The 16,886-nt window shown below is 43.8% G+C and overlaps 1 protein-coding gene across 1 annotated transcript in view; it reads right to left on the reverse strand.

The window, feature by feature from the left end:
• The window catches only part of cdh13 (cadherin 13, H-cadherin (heart)), a gene marked incomplete at its 5' end in the record, with an annotated part of 225,316 nt that extends 217,879 nt beyond the window's left edge, over positions 1-7,437 (reverse strand). Inside the window, 2 exons of the mRNA XM_079268410.1 lie at positions 7,163-7,283; positions 7,411-7,437. Of these exons, the coding sequence (XP_079124536.1) occupies positions 7,163-7,283; positions 7,411-7,437 (148 nt within the window). The remainder of the gene's footprint in view (positions 1-7,162; positions 7,284-7,410) is intronic.
• Between the last annotated feature and the right edge of the window lie 9,449 nt (positions 7,438-16,886).

Raw genomic sequence — 16,886 nt, forward strand, 5'->3', positions numbered from 1 at the left:
TTCCTTTACTCACAGCAAAGGGAGACGGTTCACAGCCCTGATCCAACTCCATCTGTTATAATTGAATCTTTGCTTTCGTTTATGCAAATACCACGAGACAAAGACACATGGAGCTACAGGCCCCGAAACACGATGGCATTTTACTGATCTACACCGATAAACAGATGGATGAAATATGCTCTTACTCTGCTAACATCGCCATATAATGCCTGAATTCCTGCTATTCCTCTTTTACTGGGGAACATCTGACAGCTGCATGTCAAAAGTAACGGTGGGGAAATAATGAGTGGGTACTCAACGACACTGCAAAAGGGTTGAGGGGATGTGAAGGTTGAAAAGCAGAATGCAGTCAGTAATGCACCGACTAGAGATGACAAAATGTCCTGTCTGCATGCGGAGAAGATACATTTGAGTGAAGTGTAGCCGAGGAAGGAAGAAGCCTCTAAAGCAGCAAATAAATCAGATTTTTTCTGTGTTCCTTTCATGTGCTTCATGATGGAGTACTTGATGCAGAATGTCCTTAGTGTGTGTAGTACACTATTGTGCTGGAGCAGGAAGGACAGAGAACTTCATCACCGAAACTTCGAGAGCGGAGCCGAGTAGGAGAGGAGCAAAAATACAGCAGATGAGAGAGCTGTTCCATTTGTCCAATTTATCTACAACCACTCGGCTACATCAGCATTCAAGTACTTTTAAATTGCCTCGATGATAAAGTCGGAGGCAACACAACCTAGAGACAAAAAGGTTGCCAACAAGGAGCCTTCAGAGCTCAAAGCACTTAATATGCCGCGGGCCAAGCGCCAGCCAGGAGAGGCTCCGAGTCCACACACTGCTGCCGAAAAACAGGAAGTAGAAGTCTTACTGCGAGCAATGCCAAGAACGGAGAGGACCATCTACTTCACGTATATATGTGAAAGTCACATCTTAAGGAATTCTAAATGTGAGTGATGCTTTAGAGAACGCTAAAGGCGGCCATGTTTCAAAGAGTAATCATGTTTGGTGGTGGGGGTTGGAGAAAAGCCTCACAGAGCTGTGGTCCTGCTCTGCAGGATACAGATAAGGTGGCTCTCCTCCTTTCTCCTCCACGTTTTATTGGCTGTCAGCGCCGTGTGCCCCGTAGCTGCACACATAAAATCAAAACTGTGGTTCCACCTAAGGTTTGCATAAATGAACAGCAAATAATGTCTTCTTACGACGGCCCTCTTGAAAACGCCATACTGTCGGCTATAAATGTTCATGAAGAAGTCCAGTTTCCCCACAGTAACTGCATTACTGGTATCAGGAAGTGCAATTATTTCTGACAGCCTGCCAGGTCGGTGGCAGCAACTTTTTCTGAACTGAGAAACTAATTTATCCGTCAGTAAATGTCATTCACCGCATGGCCCCAAATTACACGCCTCGACCCTGCGGAGATGTCGTTTGGCATTTGGAACTCTAAAGAAATACGGCACTTATTTTTATTTTTTGTATATGAAGGTGAGGACCACATTCAAGGAAAACCAGTATATTTTTATGATTTATACACATCATCTAGAGCAGCGGTTCCCAAACTTTTTAGGCCGCGCACCCCCTTCTACATCCCGACCGGGTTCGCGCACCCCCCCCCCCCCTTAATAAAAAAAGCAACAGAGCCTTTTAAGCCTTCATAGCCGCATAAGAATCGGACCAATGAGAGAACAGTTTGCTCGTGGCATTTGTTTACAATATTTAGTCCGCTGTTAAATGTTGCAGTGTGAACACAAACCGAACAAATGCAACTGCAACATTGTATCATATTAATCCCTGAATCAGAACAAAGCAAACGAACTGAAGGTATGAAAACGCCCTGAAACACTGCAACAAAGTTTCAATAACTTTCAGTGACACAAGGCGTCACTTTTAAAGAGCAATACGGATGGCGAGCACACACGCACAGGCTCAGAGGCAGATTATCACATTTAATTAAAAATTAATGAGCGACTAATGAAGCCAGGATGTCTTCGGACAAAGCATCGATGCGGCGACACAGTGTTGTTGGACACCGGGATCATGTCCAACTCTTTTGCTTCTTTCTCCCCAATCATACATTCCACCATCTCTCTGGCAGCTGGCAAGCTCACGTCTTCAGTGATTGTGTGCGGTAGCCCCTTTCTCGCTATTCTGTAACCAGATATGAAGCCCGTAGTGCGTCATTTATAGACCCAACATGAATGAGACTGCAGTTGTTTTTGGCTGTTTTGTAACTCCTCCAATTTCGATTTAAACAATGTAAGGGGCTTTTGACTTGCACTGGCATGCTTGGTGTTCAGGTGGCGAGGTAAATAAGAGCTTCAGACTGTTAGCCAGAACCTCACTGCACACCACGCACTGTGGCTTTGGGGAATCTGCGTTGCCAATCCAAGTGAAGCCCAGACACAGATACTTTTCATCATATTTCCTCTTTTTTTCCCAGTCTGATGCTCATTCTCGTTTCCTCTTTTTTCACCTTGACTCCGCGATGGGCCGATGTGCTCCCGATTTGTCTGTGCTATCCCTTCCTCCTTTTCGGTCTCCTCCGTCTCATCTTCCTCTGACTCTGGCTCGATTTCTTCTCCCGGTCTCCCCCCAACGCACCTCTCCGTTCCCCTCGCCTCCGATTCCTCTCTCTCTCTCTGGCCCTCTCCTCTTTTACGACTGATAGCTTCAGATGTCCCACCTGACAGCTTTTAAATTAAAATTACATTTTTTTTTTATATTTAATATTATTACACCATCAGACCGCCATTACACTTTTCCTCTCGCGCACCCCCTAGAGGCAGCTCGCGCACCCCCAGGGGTGCGCGCACCCCACTTTGGGAATCCCTGATCTAGAGAGTGTGTTCTCCCCCCTATGGCACTGGTTGTTGAATTGACAGAATTGAATTTACAGAGAATAAAGGATCAACTCCGTTGAGTCCAAATTAGAGTCCATTTTTTGATTTGATTCATCACTCAGCCGAAGTGGCAGTCCTCACCACCGGGTAAAACATCTCGAACATTTGAATAAACTCAACTCCTTGGTGAAAAAGCAATTTCCAGGCTTTTCTATTAAGCCTTTTATACTTTTAAATTAATTTCTGCTTTGTTCACAATGGTTTTCAAATTGAGCTGTGGGCTGTGGGCAAAGTGAGGTTAATTGTGTAACACTTCAATCTAGCAGTGCAGATGTACCGATTTTAGTCTGTGTGTGTGTGTGTGTGTGTGTGTGTGTGTGTGTGTGTGTGTGTGTGTGTGTGTGTGTGTCATCCTTCAAATCACATCCAGATACTTGGATTAAAGTGATTTTCACATGAAATACGTTCATGGTTTCAGTAGCAGAAATAGACGGTTAACCCCCGAGCGAGGTCATCGCCATTCTTTTCACGACCCTTTTCCATATTTCCATTTTCAAATGCATCAAATTTCCATGCAAGCAGTTACTACTTATGTCGCACAATATGTCGCCATTTCCTCCGGGACCGAGTTCGTGCAAGGCGTACACTATAAAACGCAGATCGGCAGAGATCTTTTCCAGACGTGGTTTGTGTGCGAGTAATTGCAGAATTGCGGCAGTGTATGGTTGATTGCGTGCAGCGTAATGTCTCAGGGAGACATCGATTATTGTTTCAATGTATGTTTTAAATCTCCTTTCCTTTTTACGACTGAATTTTATTTCTTACACTGTTTCTTTAATTGTTTTTAAATCTCCTTTTCTTTTGCCTTATGTTTTGATGCTTTTAATGGTTTTATGTGAAGCACTTTGAATTACCTTGTTGTTGAAATGTGCTATACAAATAAACTTGCCTTGCCTTGCCTTACTAGCTGAGCGAGAGGAGACGGAGGAGAAACAAAACAGAGAGAGACAAGTCGCGGAAAAACCAAGAGGCAAGAGAGAGGAACCGTTCTACGGTGGTGATGGAGTGACAGACGGCGCAGGAGGAGCACCAGCAGCGAGGAGGCCAGAGAGAGAGCGAATGTTAGTTTCTCGGATACGGCCATTAAACGAGATGGATGTCCTTGAACCCCGGGCTGCGCCGACAGGTATCACTTGCTGACAGACCGCCCCTCCGCTGGTAATTACACAGGGAGGTCTACAGCAGGTGGCGCGGGGCTGAGCAGAATTTACATAAATCTGCATGTGTCACTGGGCCTGGCTTCAGCCTCTGGCACTCAGTATGAATCATGCTCACACTCAGCAGACAATTTGTTCAAATGTAACAAACTGGAAGGAAGGTAAAAGAAAAAAAGTATCAACGCTCTCTCTGAAATCCATACTGGTGAGTGCAACCAATTATTATGAGAGTAATATTGGCTTTTTTTTAAATTCCTTTAAATCACACACACACACAAGCAAATAATGCCGAAAAAGAGACGTACTGGATTTACTTTGATCGCTGTTTTGAAGCTAACACACTCACAATTGATCCATCCATCCAAGTGCTGTGGAGAAGTTACCGACATAATCATAGATATCAATCAGGTTGAATGCTGAAAGCATGTGCCGTATTTGCTTCCTTTGTGTTTTTCTTTCATACGGTGGTTTTCATCACGGCCTCATTGTTTTTCCACGTGCTGCTGAGCTCCCGCTGTGGCATTGTGGCAAAGTGCTTTGAATTTGAAGGAGAAGCTTAAATTGATCAAAAAGCATATAGCTTTTCTGTTGTGCATTTCTTTGCAGCTACGAATCACCGTATAGAGCAGGCATGCACGCTTTCAACGGTGCCTCTTGAAAACCCACTCCATACGAGAACATACGTTCATTTTTGTACTGTGTGTGTGTGTGTGTGTGTGAGCAATGGCACTTCTATGCGTCTGTCCATAACTTGTGAGCAGCGGGACCCCTCCCATGGTGAGAGGTGTTTCTGCTGACAGGAGCATATTCAAGGTAATAGAACCACTCTGTCGCCCCAGAGCAGAGCACTAAAGCAGAACTGAGTTCTGTCTCCTACTACACGCGCCGATGAACCATGTAAGAAAGTTTGAGCGTAGAACTGTGTGTTTAGTAGACATAATAAAAGTGTTTAACGATTCATAATTAAGAATTCATAATTAGTCATAATCATAAGTGTTTTGGAAATGCAGAATTAAGATAAGCATAAAGTGTTTTAGGATTAGTAGCTAGAAGTAGAATTTGAGACATGAAGCTTTTGCCAAAAGTTGCAAAGTCTTATCTATGATATGGAATGTTTATCATGGAGGGATTAAACAATAACTGACAGTCATTGAATGTGTTAGAGAACTCAGGGCCAGAGAGACAGACAGGAGAATGCACTCCTGGAAGTTAGCCAATAGAAATTGGGCTAGACGGAAGGGGAGGAGTTTCGAACGGATATGAGGGCGGGATCTAGAAAGCCTTTTTCTCTCTGTTATTTACATGCCCAGGCAACGGATGTGTTGTCTGAGGAGCGAGGAGAGTTTTTTGCAAATGTGGGTTAAATATGTAATCGTTCATAGAAGTAGTGTACTTCACTGTAATCGTACTTGCATCAGTGGGATTAAATTCCTTTTAATTGTAAACCAGTTTCGGTAGTTATTATGGCAGCGTGTCCACTGTGAACAGCAGCTGGACACGTGCTCTGGTCTTCCTCGCTGTGGAGCAGACACAAGCTTCCACAACCACCAGATGACCTCGCTGGCTGACCGAATCAAACACAATAAAGCCCAAAGAGAAGATTGAAGAAGAAAATGCTCAGATTTGTCATGTTTCGCCGTCAAGGTAGGAAATTATGTATTTTCAGTTGGGAAAGCTGACTGACAGTGGAGTGCAACTTAAAAAAAAAAGAAAAAAAAGGGGGGGTAGTGCTGTATGAGAACACCTCCGCCAGCAGTGCGCTTCAAAGTGTCGCTTCTGTGTCTGTAGATACAGTGACATAATGTCACTGAAGCAGCAAATGCTATTCCACCAATGTGGCCTCGTAATGTGGAGGGTGATGAAATAAAGAAAGAAAGGCTGAATAATGAGAGAGGAATGAAAACAAGTTCCACAATAAGTGACAGACTGCATTGACAAATTATAAATGATTCCCATTTGAATTTACATATTTTCATTGTATTTCATCACATTGTACACGGAAAAACAACAACTCAGTGACAGGGAATGACTTATTGAGCCTATGAATTAGTGAAAACTTCCTCAGCTTTGAAGTGAAACTGCGGTAAGCGGACTGCACCTCGTCGATCTCTGTGGAGAGACGTGCCGGCAGCCATAGCTCTCACCGCCGGCGGAGGCCGACTGGTAGCCAGCAGATACTGCTGCTGATCTCTGCGGAGGTGGAGCTGAGTGGATGGGCATTGCCGGAGGAGCAGACTTGACCAATAAGTTGTGGCAGCAATGTGGAGTTGAGATCGGACGTCTGTGGACTGCAGGAGTCTGCGGGGAAATGTGACTGGCCACCGCAGTAACAGAAGGGCGACGAGGCTGCTGCCCCCCCGACAGGACGGTACTGAGCATCCACAACACTCTGCTGTGAACCCTCGAGACCTTCCTCTCAAATCTGAGATCAAACACAGGTTTCTGCATGAAAACGACAGTACAACTCCGAGGCTGCAGGGCACTGAGTTCTCGGGGAGGCCAAGTCAACTCGAGCGTGGTAACTGGTGTACCGGGACGGAAGAGTCGCACGCCAAACATGCATATGAGCACACAACACACGCACGCTTAACTCAGCAGCCCAAAGCTGTGTTCTGTGGAAGAACAAAAGAAGGAAAAAAAAAAAAAAGGCCTTTTGTAAATTTACTCCCCAATCAAGGAGAATAATTCATTTGCAGACACAAATTATGTTGTTGTTGTTGTCTTTGTAGTGCGAAGACAACCAGTTATATCTCCTGGTTGTAAATAGATGCTGCATGAATTCTAACGAATGTGAAGACGAAAACAACCTACACCCCCCCCCACACACACACACACACATCACCTTGACCTGGAGGGAGCTTGGAGCTTTCCTCAGGAGCCAGGTGGGCAGAGTGAGGGTTTATATGTGTGCACAACCACATGCAGATTGGTGTTGTGAAATGCCAGAATTTAAGAGAGAGAGAGAGAGACACACAGACACACAGACAGACAGACAGACAGACAGACAGACAGACAGACAGACAGACAGACAGACAGACAGAGAGAAAACAAACTTCAAAGCAAAGAGGAGAACAGTTCGACAGTAAATACTCAGTTGTGTCTGTTTTCACTGACCTTGTATGAGCGCCTGGCCTTTCTGGAAAGCTCCACTGAACGCCACCTGGTAGTGTTTAACCTGGAAGCCTGGTGCACAGCCCTCATGGCCTCCATCCTCTTGGCCACCCACACGGGCAACCTGCAACACACAGAGCAACGGACAGGTCAAGTCAATGCACATGAACACATGAACACACAAACACAGGCTTTCTGTGCAGATGCACCTGACAGGCACCGGCAGGGGGACGGATTAACTATATAAATACGATTTCCTCTAGCGCGCTAATCCTCATTCTTCCTAAATAAACAACATAAGGCTGGAGCAGATGCATGCTGGGACAAACAAAAATCAATACTTCTACTAGAAAGCAGGTTTTATCAAATATGAAGAGTCCATCAATCCAGAGATATCATGTTTATTATCTATCTCATGCATTCAGACTTGTTTAAGTCTCTTTGGTATTTAACGCTTGTTTGGTGATGTGAGGATCAAGCGTACGCTTGTGTGAAAAGGATGTGTTCAATAGCTTCTCTTCTTTACTCTTAACACTATAAAGGGAAGGCCAAGATGTCATTTGCAATTTTGGAACTCAAATTAAAACAGACTGAACACTCAGCAACACCGTCTTCATTGACTTTCCATCGACTCATTTCCTCTACAAATGTATTCATTTTATAAAAGTATGCAGCACTTTAACCCCTCTTTTAAAAAACAAAGGGGGGTTGTTCCCATAGAAACAGACTGTAAAGTGTTGTGCCCCGACTGATTCTCAGATAGACGCACCAAACATAGTGTTGGTAGGAGTAGATACATCAAAAACATGTGCCTCATGCTGTTTCTGTCAGATTGTTTTTATCTACCATTTCACATCGCATTGTTCTCAACAGTGGCCCTCAACAGAGTTATTACTAGTTTGTGTGGTTTTTCTAATAAAATCACATTATAATACTGTCAAAGTTCAAGAGGAAGCCAAAATGTGTGTGATTTGGTCAAAGAGTTTAAGGGAGTGTTACGGTTTCTCCCAATCACCGTGAGTTGGAAACTAATAAATGCTTTGGAAGAGACCTTCTTCTGGTGTCGTCTGAAGTTATGTCAAACAGCAATATTGCGCTATCTTGGCTCAATTGTTGAGTGTCTATGGGATCACACAACATAATCATGTTCCTGTAGGCATCCGGGAATTACGCAAAATGAAGGAGGTTGTGAGGCACCTTTTTTTCCAAACTTTGTCTGAGGGGAAGCCCGCAGTCTTAGACCCTGAAAACCAATAAGAGGCTTCTAGGGGAAGCGCTTCCCACGGCGAGAAGCCTCGCTCATAATGTCAGCAAACAGCGGTCAAGAAATAGAGAAAAACAACCTCCCATGTGACTCACCTCTTTGTGTTTCAGCAATAACTGCTATTGGGCTACTTTGAAAGCAGAGTTACATGTGGTGCATATTGACATGCTAGGCACGCTACGGGTACGGCAGCCCCGAAATAGGGAAGCGTGATGATTTTAGCACGCCGACAAACCCAAACGATTTTCTGAAAACAACCCCCAACGTCCCCGCAGTATGTAGGCCAGCCTATAGCTTTGTGTGCTGAGAGACAAATTGGTGAAACGCTGAAAGGAAGCAGAGAGTAAGGAGGTGAAGGGACCCGCTGATCATGAACAGATCAATCAGCATTATAAAAAGGTTTCCATACGGGTCTGAAGTCACAGGGAACATGATAGATGGGAGGGGAATTAAAGCCTTAGTGCTCATCGTCAAATTTACGGCGTCACATTCCACTCTCTAGTTACTCTCTAGTGATTGTGTAAAATGTCCTGTTATTATGAGTAAATGTGTGTATTTAGAACAGAAGACATGAAAATTCTGCACCTACAAATAAAACGTTTTGACAAAAATTCAGATGTGGCTTTAATAAGATACACACACACACACAGTGTGGCATATGTGAGACATCACAGCCAAACTGAGCCATCTGTCAACACTGTCAGCCAGTGACATCCCATGCTCATCCTCATATCTCGTGACCCCTCCCCCAGAGATATCAAGAGTGCTTTGACGAGGGAAACATAAACCCGAAGCTACCGTCTGTCACAGACTCATGACATATAACACACTTGCATTTCTACCCGAATGAAGGAGTCGCATTATCATTCAGACAAAAAAAAAATGGCGTTTCAAGGATGTCTTAACAAGACTGATATCGGACTCATCAATTTACACACAGAACCAAATGTTTCTCATCGTGGAGCACGAGAGCTGTGCAAGAATCACTCAAAACTGTCGTCTTCGTCAATGAGCTCTTTCAGTGCGAGACAAAAGGACACCGAAGGGAGACTTCGCTGGGGCTCATTCATGTCACTTGTCTATTATACGATGGTAATTGTCGTTACATCAATATCACTAAACTACAGATTTAAAAGAAAGTTTATAGCCAAATAATGATTCACGGTTATTCCACTTCATTCTGTTAAGGATCGGATGAAACCTTCAACATTTTCCAGAGTTAATGGGAAGAAATCGGAGGGGGGGGGGGGGGGGGGGAATTGTGAAATATTGCACTGGGTGCAGAATGACAGTTATATGACACAAGTTACAAGAGCTTCACACGGCGGCGTTTAGGCCGTCTATGGAGATCCGTCTGCGTGATGAACAAGCTTTGGCAGACGTTCAGCCACAGAGGTCATTACATGTAATGTCCCTGCAAAGTAATCACTGCACCCAGGGGACTCGGTGTTTTTCCTGCACTTCTATCACAGGGCTATACCTGACGCGGCGGGCTGCAGGTGCTTGTTGGTCCATAAACTCGATCAAGTTGACTTCAGGGCCAGAGGCCGGTCGGCATTGGCAAGGGATCATGGGACACGCGTGCAAATACAGAAATCAGAAACACACACAAGTGTATACCTATAAACACACCCCACACACACACACACACATCTCAGCAGGAGTCAACAACATCCATTGTAATGTCCATTAGCGTGGAAATATTATGATCCAGCCCAAGCGACTCACAGTAGGACAGCGAAAGCAATAAGGCAGCACAATGCTAATGACAACGTAGTTAGCAAAGGGGTCCATTATTGTGGGCAATATCATATTCAGGGGGCCATTTAAAAATGTACTAGACATATGAAGGCCACACCGTTCAAGCCCCGCAGAACGAATTCAGGCACTTTATCAACAATGTCCATGTTTTTGGTGCTCGGAAAAATCCCTTTTACCCAAGAAGAATTAATTAAAATATAATCTCAAATGACGAGAGACATGTGGGCATTCATTTACAGAGGGAGATCCATATTGGGGCTTTTTGTATCCCTGTTTGTGTGCATGCTGGTCTCTGTGCACTTGTTTTGTTTTCATGCACGGACCGTGTGCAACCCACATGAAACGATCTGAATCATACATGTGTTGAAGATTGTCAGCTGTTTTATGTATGGTGGGATTTAAGTCACCGCCACAAAAAGGATTAGTGTGCAATGAATGAAAACATTCACTATCCATTTCTAGGTGAACATAAATGTGAGAATAAGTGTTCGAACAGGGCCTGACTCACAGTTTGACAATTAATACCATGTGTGATGATAACGTAAACGATAGGTCGTCTTTCACGGTGCGACAGCCGTAAAATAAAATAAATATCCCGTGAAATGCAATAGTACAATAAATGCCACGCCTATAATTTTGAATATGTTTGAACTCATTTTGTGTTAAAGACGAGTTGGTTTAACTTCATGTTCCTTTTAAGACAACTGAGATGTTTGTGATAATGTGTTTTTATATAGAATGTTCTTATTGGCAAACATGTGAGCTGGTATCTGAAGTTCTGCATAGAACTTGTTTTCATCTAATAATCTGTCAAGTCAGTTTTTTTATTCAGTCCCGTGACCTGGATCCGCTTGCACCCGCTGTTCTTAAACCTGCTATAACAGATTTTTCGGCCACTTGGGGGCAATTGAAGCAACTTTTAAGACGATATGGTAAACTGGTTAGCAAACGGTTGATTATTTACACATCCAGTAGTTACCGAGCGACATTACCATTCATTATGATTCATGTTTCTGCCCACCTGGTGACTGTAAATCCAATATTTCACTCTCCTGTTAGCTCTGTTTTTGGTCTCTCCAAAGAGGATGAAGTAAGCACAGGACTCACAAAAGCTACCAATGGATTTACGAATAACCGGTGCCACACGGTTCCGTTGTAGGGGCTAAAAATGATGCCAGTCACTCCAAACAGACTCCGAGCCTTTGAGCTGCTGCTCATTCATCCCCGTGGTCTCTAACTGCTGAGTGCTTATTCCTCCTCCTGTGCGGTTTTAATCTCATATGCAGTAGTTGTACGTTCTGCCAGCTTGTCTCTTGAAATTAGACATACTTCATATCCCAGTGACATGTGTTGACTGGGTTGTCAAAGTGGAGTTTGGTTGTACTTCCTGCTGAATATTTAGCATGTAGCCTTGATGAATATAGAAAGTACGACTGAATGCACCGCACAGACAACTTTAATGGCTTTTATTTTGTGATGAGAGGTTTCCTGACTATACTGATCAAAATGTGCATAATAAACGGTAAATGTGGTTCAGATAAAAAAAGAGACCATGGCCTTATTCCCCATTAGACAAATGGAAAGAAGGGTTCTGAAGGTTTTGAATCTCGACATTGAACGCAAAAACATACACACACATGCACAGAAAGGCAATGTATGTAGGACATAAATCCCAGCTTCCTGAACTTCAATTTCTCCTGTGGAGGTCCAATGGGAGACATTAATTGATTTCTGTGGGTTTTCAGCTTCAGTATCTTGGCTGCTTGAAGGCATCGTTGTTCCGCAGTGATTGGCTCGTGTGACTTATCCCGAGCAGAGCGCTATATAGAGGGATTACTGAGGTCCGGTCTTGCGGAAACAAAGGGCCTCGTTTGAAGGAAAACAATCTATCCAGCAGGAACAATTATCATGCTCGAGCAATGCCGGACCCGCAGAAAATTGTGTATTGTGCAACAGCTTAATGAGATGATCGACACAGAGCCAAAAAAAGATGAATAAATCTAAATCTGGAAGCATTTAGCGGGATGTTGGGACAAAGTGAGAGGGGAGTGAGGCAAGCTGCGAATAGGCCGGTAATCCCGGGGATAAGTGTCAGAGAGCCGGATCATTTCAATCACAATCACTTCCCTAATGGGATACATAATTCTGCTGAAAAACGTCTGAAATAATGCTGTTGCTAGGGCTGGGCGATATGGCCTAAAAAAAAAATCTCCGATTTTTTTACAAAAAATCCGATTCACGATTTAAATCGATTTCTTTCCCCCACAAATTTTTGCAGATGACAGAAGCTGTTGAAAACAATTTTTTATTTTATTTTGTGATGATTTTCCCTCGTAGGTTGATAAAAATAAAGTGCAAACAAAACCTGAACATTGTAGAAAGGTGCCTGTAGTATACAAAAAGTATTTGGTCACTCTTTTGTTTCCCTGAATCATTTAAATATAAAATTAAATTAAACATAACATTAAATGGCATTAAATAGTAGCCTTCCATTGTAAACAACTGTGCAAATGTAACTTTTTACAGTAAGCTTTTCTAACTGAATACACTGATACAAACACAGCATGAAATAAAATGTATGTGACCCTTTAACATTCACATTTTCAAAAGTGCAACATCTGATCTAACATCAACATAACATATTTTGCACAGTAAATAAGTGCATGTAAACAAAATTAAGTGCATTCACAACATAACCAACAGTATTAAACAGTAGTGCATGTTTTTTCTAAATATTTTTTGCCAGGAAGACAGCGTCGCTTGTGCTCCCGCGGTCCTGCTCCCTCCTCAGGGTGCAACGCTTCTCCCACTCGGCGGCATGCCTCTGTTTGAGGCTGTTTGTTCTGTGTCAGATGACACGAACCCGAACCATTTCCAGACCACCGAAGACACATTCTTCCCTCTCTTAAGAACGAGAGCTTCACTGCTGGCCGCCATTGTTTTCGTTTGTAAACAATGCGCGCGCACTCAACTACGGGAACCCAACGGGGGGGGGAGGGTGGGGGCGATTTTCTCGATTTTCAATAAAACACATCGCCTTAAAGCACACATTCGAATTAATCGATTAAATCGATTTATCGCCCAGCCCTAGCTGTTGCTACAGGTAGTTACTGATACCGATACCTAAATCCGTTCCCAAGCTTTTCTTTGTAAGACTTAACCTGCATCCTTCCAGATGTACCCTTTCATAGACGCTGTCTTCTTCCAACTATGTTCATTTGAATCGACTTAAAGCTGAATATTCATGGTGGGTATAAAAGCGGATGTGTTTTTCTAAGTAGTTCTGGTTAAAGTGTCTGTTCACCAAATCAATTAACTTGAATATCCTATTTACAACAACTTTAGTCGTCCTTACACCGCCCCTCTGACCTTACTGACACATACAAGTCATCTCTCACATCCCATTTGCTATTCAACACTACTTCAGGGGGCGGCCGACACCACTATTGCCCTTTGAGGTGTCCATTATCAGGACTTAGAGTATTGGACTCCACGTCGTCCATTGAGTCCTGATAATAAACGTCTTGTTGGGCGTTAACCCTTACCGAATTATCCATGATCGCCATTTCATCAATTTATTGATAACTACTTCAACTGTTTATCCATACCTTGAATGTATCCATGACCCATAGCTATCTGCCATGTATCCATTACCTTTAGCTCACTCAATGTGTATATTTTCCATCAAAGTGTAAAAACTATCTTATCAAGTGAGCTGAGCAATTCTCCAGTCTTCCCACGCACCCCCTTGTGAAGGCAGAAGAAGTACAAGTGCCCCTGTTTGGGAATCACAGACCTCGATCACAGCACAGCAAAAACTAAACAAAAGCAGAGAAATGGAAGGAGTCCTGCAGGAGGGAGAAACAGACATGGGGGCTGGTTTGAGATCAGTTTCGGGGTGAGAAATAAATACAGCTATCTATTAGGTCTTTAGGTTTACGTTAGCTCTCTAAGTGCAGCCAAGGAATGCTCAATCAGGAGAAACAATCCATACACATTACCTCTAGCATTTAGGTCCATTCCAAGCAATAGTGAAAAGGTGCAAGGAAGAAACATACCTAGATATTAAAAGTGTCGACGATCATCACAATGTCAGTGCTTTGGCAGTACTGATTAAAGTCAGAGAGGCGGATGACCAGAAGACATGTCTGGGTGGCTTCTGGTAGCTGTTGTGGCGACGATGTCGGTTTAACTCATACTCATGCGGGAGGAGCAGCAATGCATCAGCTCATCGCCTACGAGTTTGACAACTGATGCAGTTCCAAGTGTGAAGGACCAGTCGGGTGATTAAGGCAATGACTTGGCAGAGCACACAGTAAATGTCACCTCTGGCTGAAATCAATACCGCCTCAAGGTGCACCTGATATATAGAGATGGAGAGGGGCCACTAGGCCTGATATTTGCTGAAGAAGGTAAGAGGGAGAGCAGTCTCTATGAACAGCTTCTGCATTCACATGTAGAATACGTCGGCAACAGCACAAAGATTTTGGCATCAGAAGCTTTCTGGTTTCCGTTTGAGCACGAGGAGTGCTGACTCATCACGGAATGCAGGTAAACATTCGGTGTGAAGGGCAACGCCAACGTCTGACGATGATTTCAATTTGTATTGGTTTAAATTTAGCTTGTAAACAATTTCGTCGTATACGTCTCCTCTCACTTCCAACTCCGGTCTCGCATCTAAAGTTGTTATTCTGATTCTAAACAACGAGCAGCACACGAACAAAGGAAGTCTTGGCTACACAGGAACCCCCAGAAATATAGCCCCTTCCCCTCAGAGGTTTATCCGTTGTCAGACCGATAGCAGATGGGTTCCAAGATTGGAGGGAGAGAGGCTGTGACTCTGTGATGTGTGATTGCGAGTACATTCAGTCTGTGTAATGTGTGAAGGAACTCAATCAGACAGTGGGGCACAGAAGAAAGGTAGATTGAGGAAGGCATGGGACAGAAGAGAGAACACATTTCTGTCAGAGTCTGTGTCTTTCATGCATTCTAATGTCTTTATTATTTAGAATTTATTTCAGTACCTTCTTCTTTTATTGAGCTGTACACGGCAGATGCCTGAAGAAGCGAGACATTGGACAGTCCAACTACTGGGATTTATTTTGACACCGTTTGTGTCTACTCGCCCTGCAGCTGTCTCTCGTTTTCAATTACCGATGAAATGGTATTTAAACGCAGAACAATCTAATGATTGAACCACAAACAAAGCAACTCTGGTCTTCTCATTATGTCATGCTCTCTTGACCTCCTCTGGGTCAACATAACATGTTGGCAGGACCAATGATACATGCGTGGGAAATGTTTTGTATATCATTCCAATTTTCTTGGTGCGCCTTTATCACTTTCTAGGAACTGTTGAAGTCCCACACTTATAGGACCCGTTTCTTATGAAACCGAATGTGCTGGTTTCAACATAACAAGTTATATCAGGATTTTCAACAAGAATAAATGTCTGTAATGTGGGACTTTTTCTTCTTCTGTGGAGCTGAAGAACAACCACTGGGAACTTAATACTGTATTACTGTTACTGAAGCTGATGTAGATCAACCTTGGTTGTACTATACTGTACTCTGTGTGTGTGTGTGTGTGTGTGTGTGTGTGTGTGTGTGTGTGTGTGTGTGTGTGTGTGTGTGTGTGTGTGTGTGTGTGGATTTGCATGCCTCTGTGTCTGCGTGCATGCTCGATAGTTTGCCAGCCATCCAGCCAGTCAGCCTGCCAGTAGCCTGACATTTCATCCAGCCACTGTCTCTCCCGCCCCACTCTACATTTCCCTTTCCCCTCAGTCTTACATTTCCTTGGTTTTCCATCAAGGTAAATGTCAGTGCACACACCTCAGTATAGGTCTGGCTGACCCTCTCTGGCCTGGCTACATCCATAGCCCATGATAAAGCCAGGGGGGGGAGGGGGGAGAGAGAGAGAGAGAGAATCAATCAGGCTGGGCCTCAGACACCTGCAGCTGGCAGCTTAGCCAGGCATGGAGAACCTGAGTCATAAAACCATCTGGTTCCGGGCCCGGGCTGCCGAATCCTGGCCACGCCTGCTGGGCCTGTAAAACAACACTGGAGCAGTAAACACACAGCCCACGGCATGGAGGAGGAGCAGCCGAGCGACGGGGAGGAGAGGAGATGGAAAAAAAACGACCTCGGTGCTGGTAGGCGGTGGTTGTCACCGCGTGAATACCACATTCAGAAACGAATAAAGGAGAAAGCTAAGGCACGAGGGGAATGAAGAGGCAGAAAAACATAAAGAGAGAGGATTAAAGGATGTGGCGGAAGACGTACAGGATGTTTGTGTGGGCATAATGCATACAAAAGTACTGTAAGTACTGTGAAAAACTGTATTCATTGCTAAGCCATTGTTAAACTGGAGTCATGAAAAGCACAGAGACACAAAGCTCATGTAAACAACCCATGAGATGAGTTGGATGTCTGGAGAAATGTATTTATCAAATCTTACATTGTAATATACTGATATTTATCTTCAAGGACCTTCATCCCGGGCACACAGTATGCTCTGATGAAGGTCCTTCAGACCAAAAGCTCAAATAAAGTGCCCTCTGCATAGATCTAAGCACATCTCTCGTATCAGTTTAAACTCTTTGATACTTCCAGCACCTCAGTTCGGATCAGGTCAGGTGGAGCGGTGGTTATCCTGCACATTAAAATATACTAAAAATAAAACTACTCAAATCTCACTTAAAGT

The sequence above is a fragment of the Melanostigma gelatinosum genome (assembly GCF_949748355.1).
Source record: "Melanostigma gelatinosum genome assembly, chromosome: 1".
In the NCBI taxonomy this organism is placed as follows: domain Eukaryota; kingdom Metazoa; phylum Chordata; class Actinopteri; order Perciformes; family Zoarcidae; genus Melanostigma; species Melanostigma gelatinosum.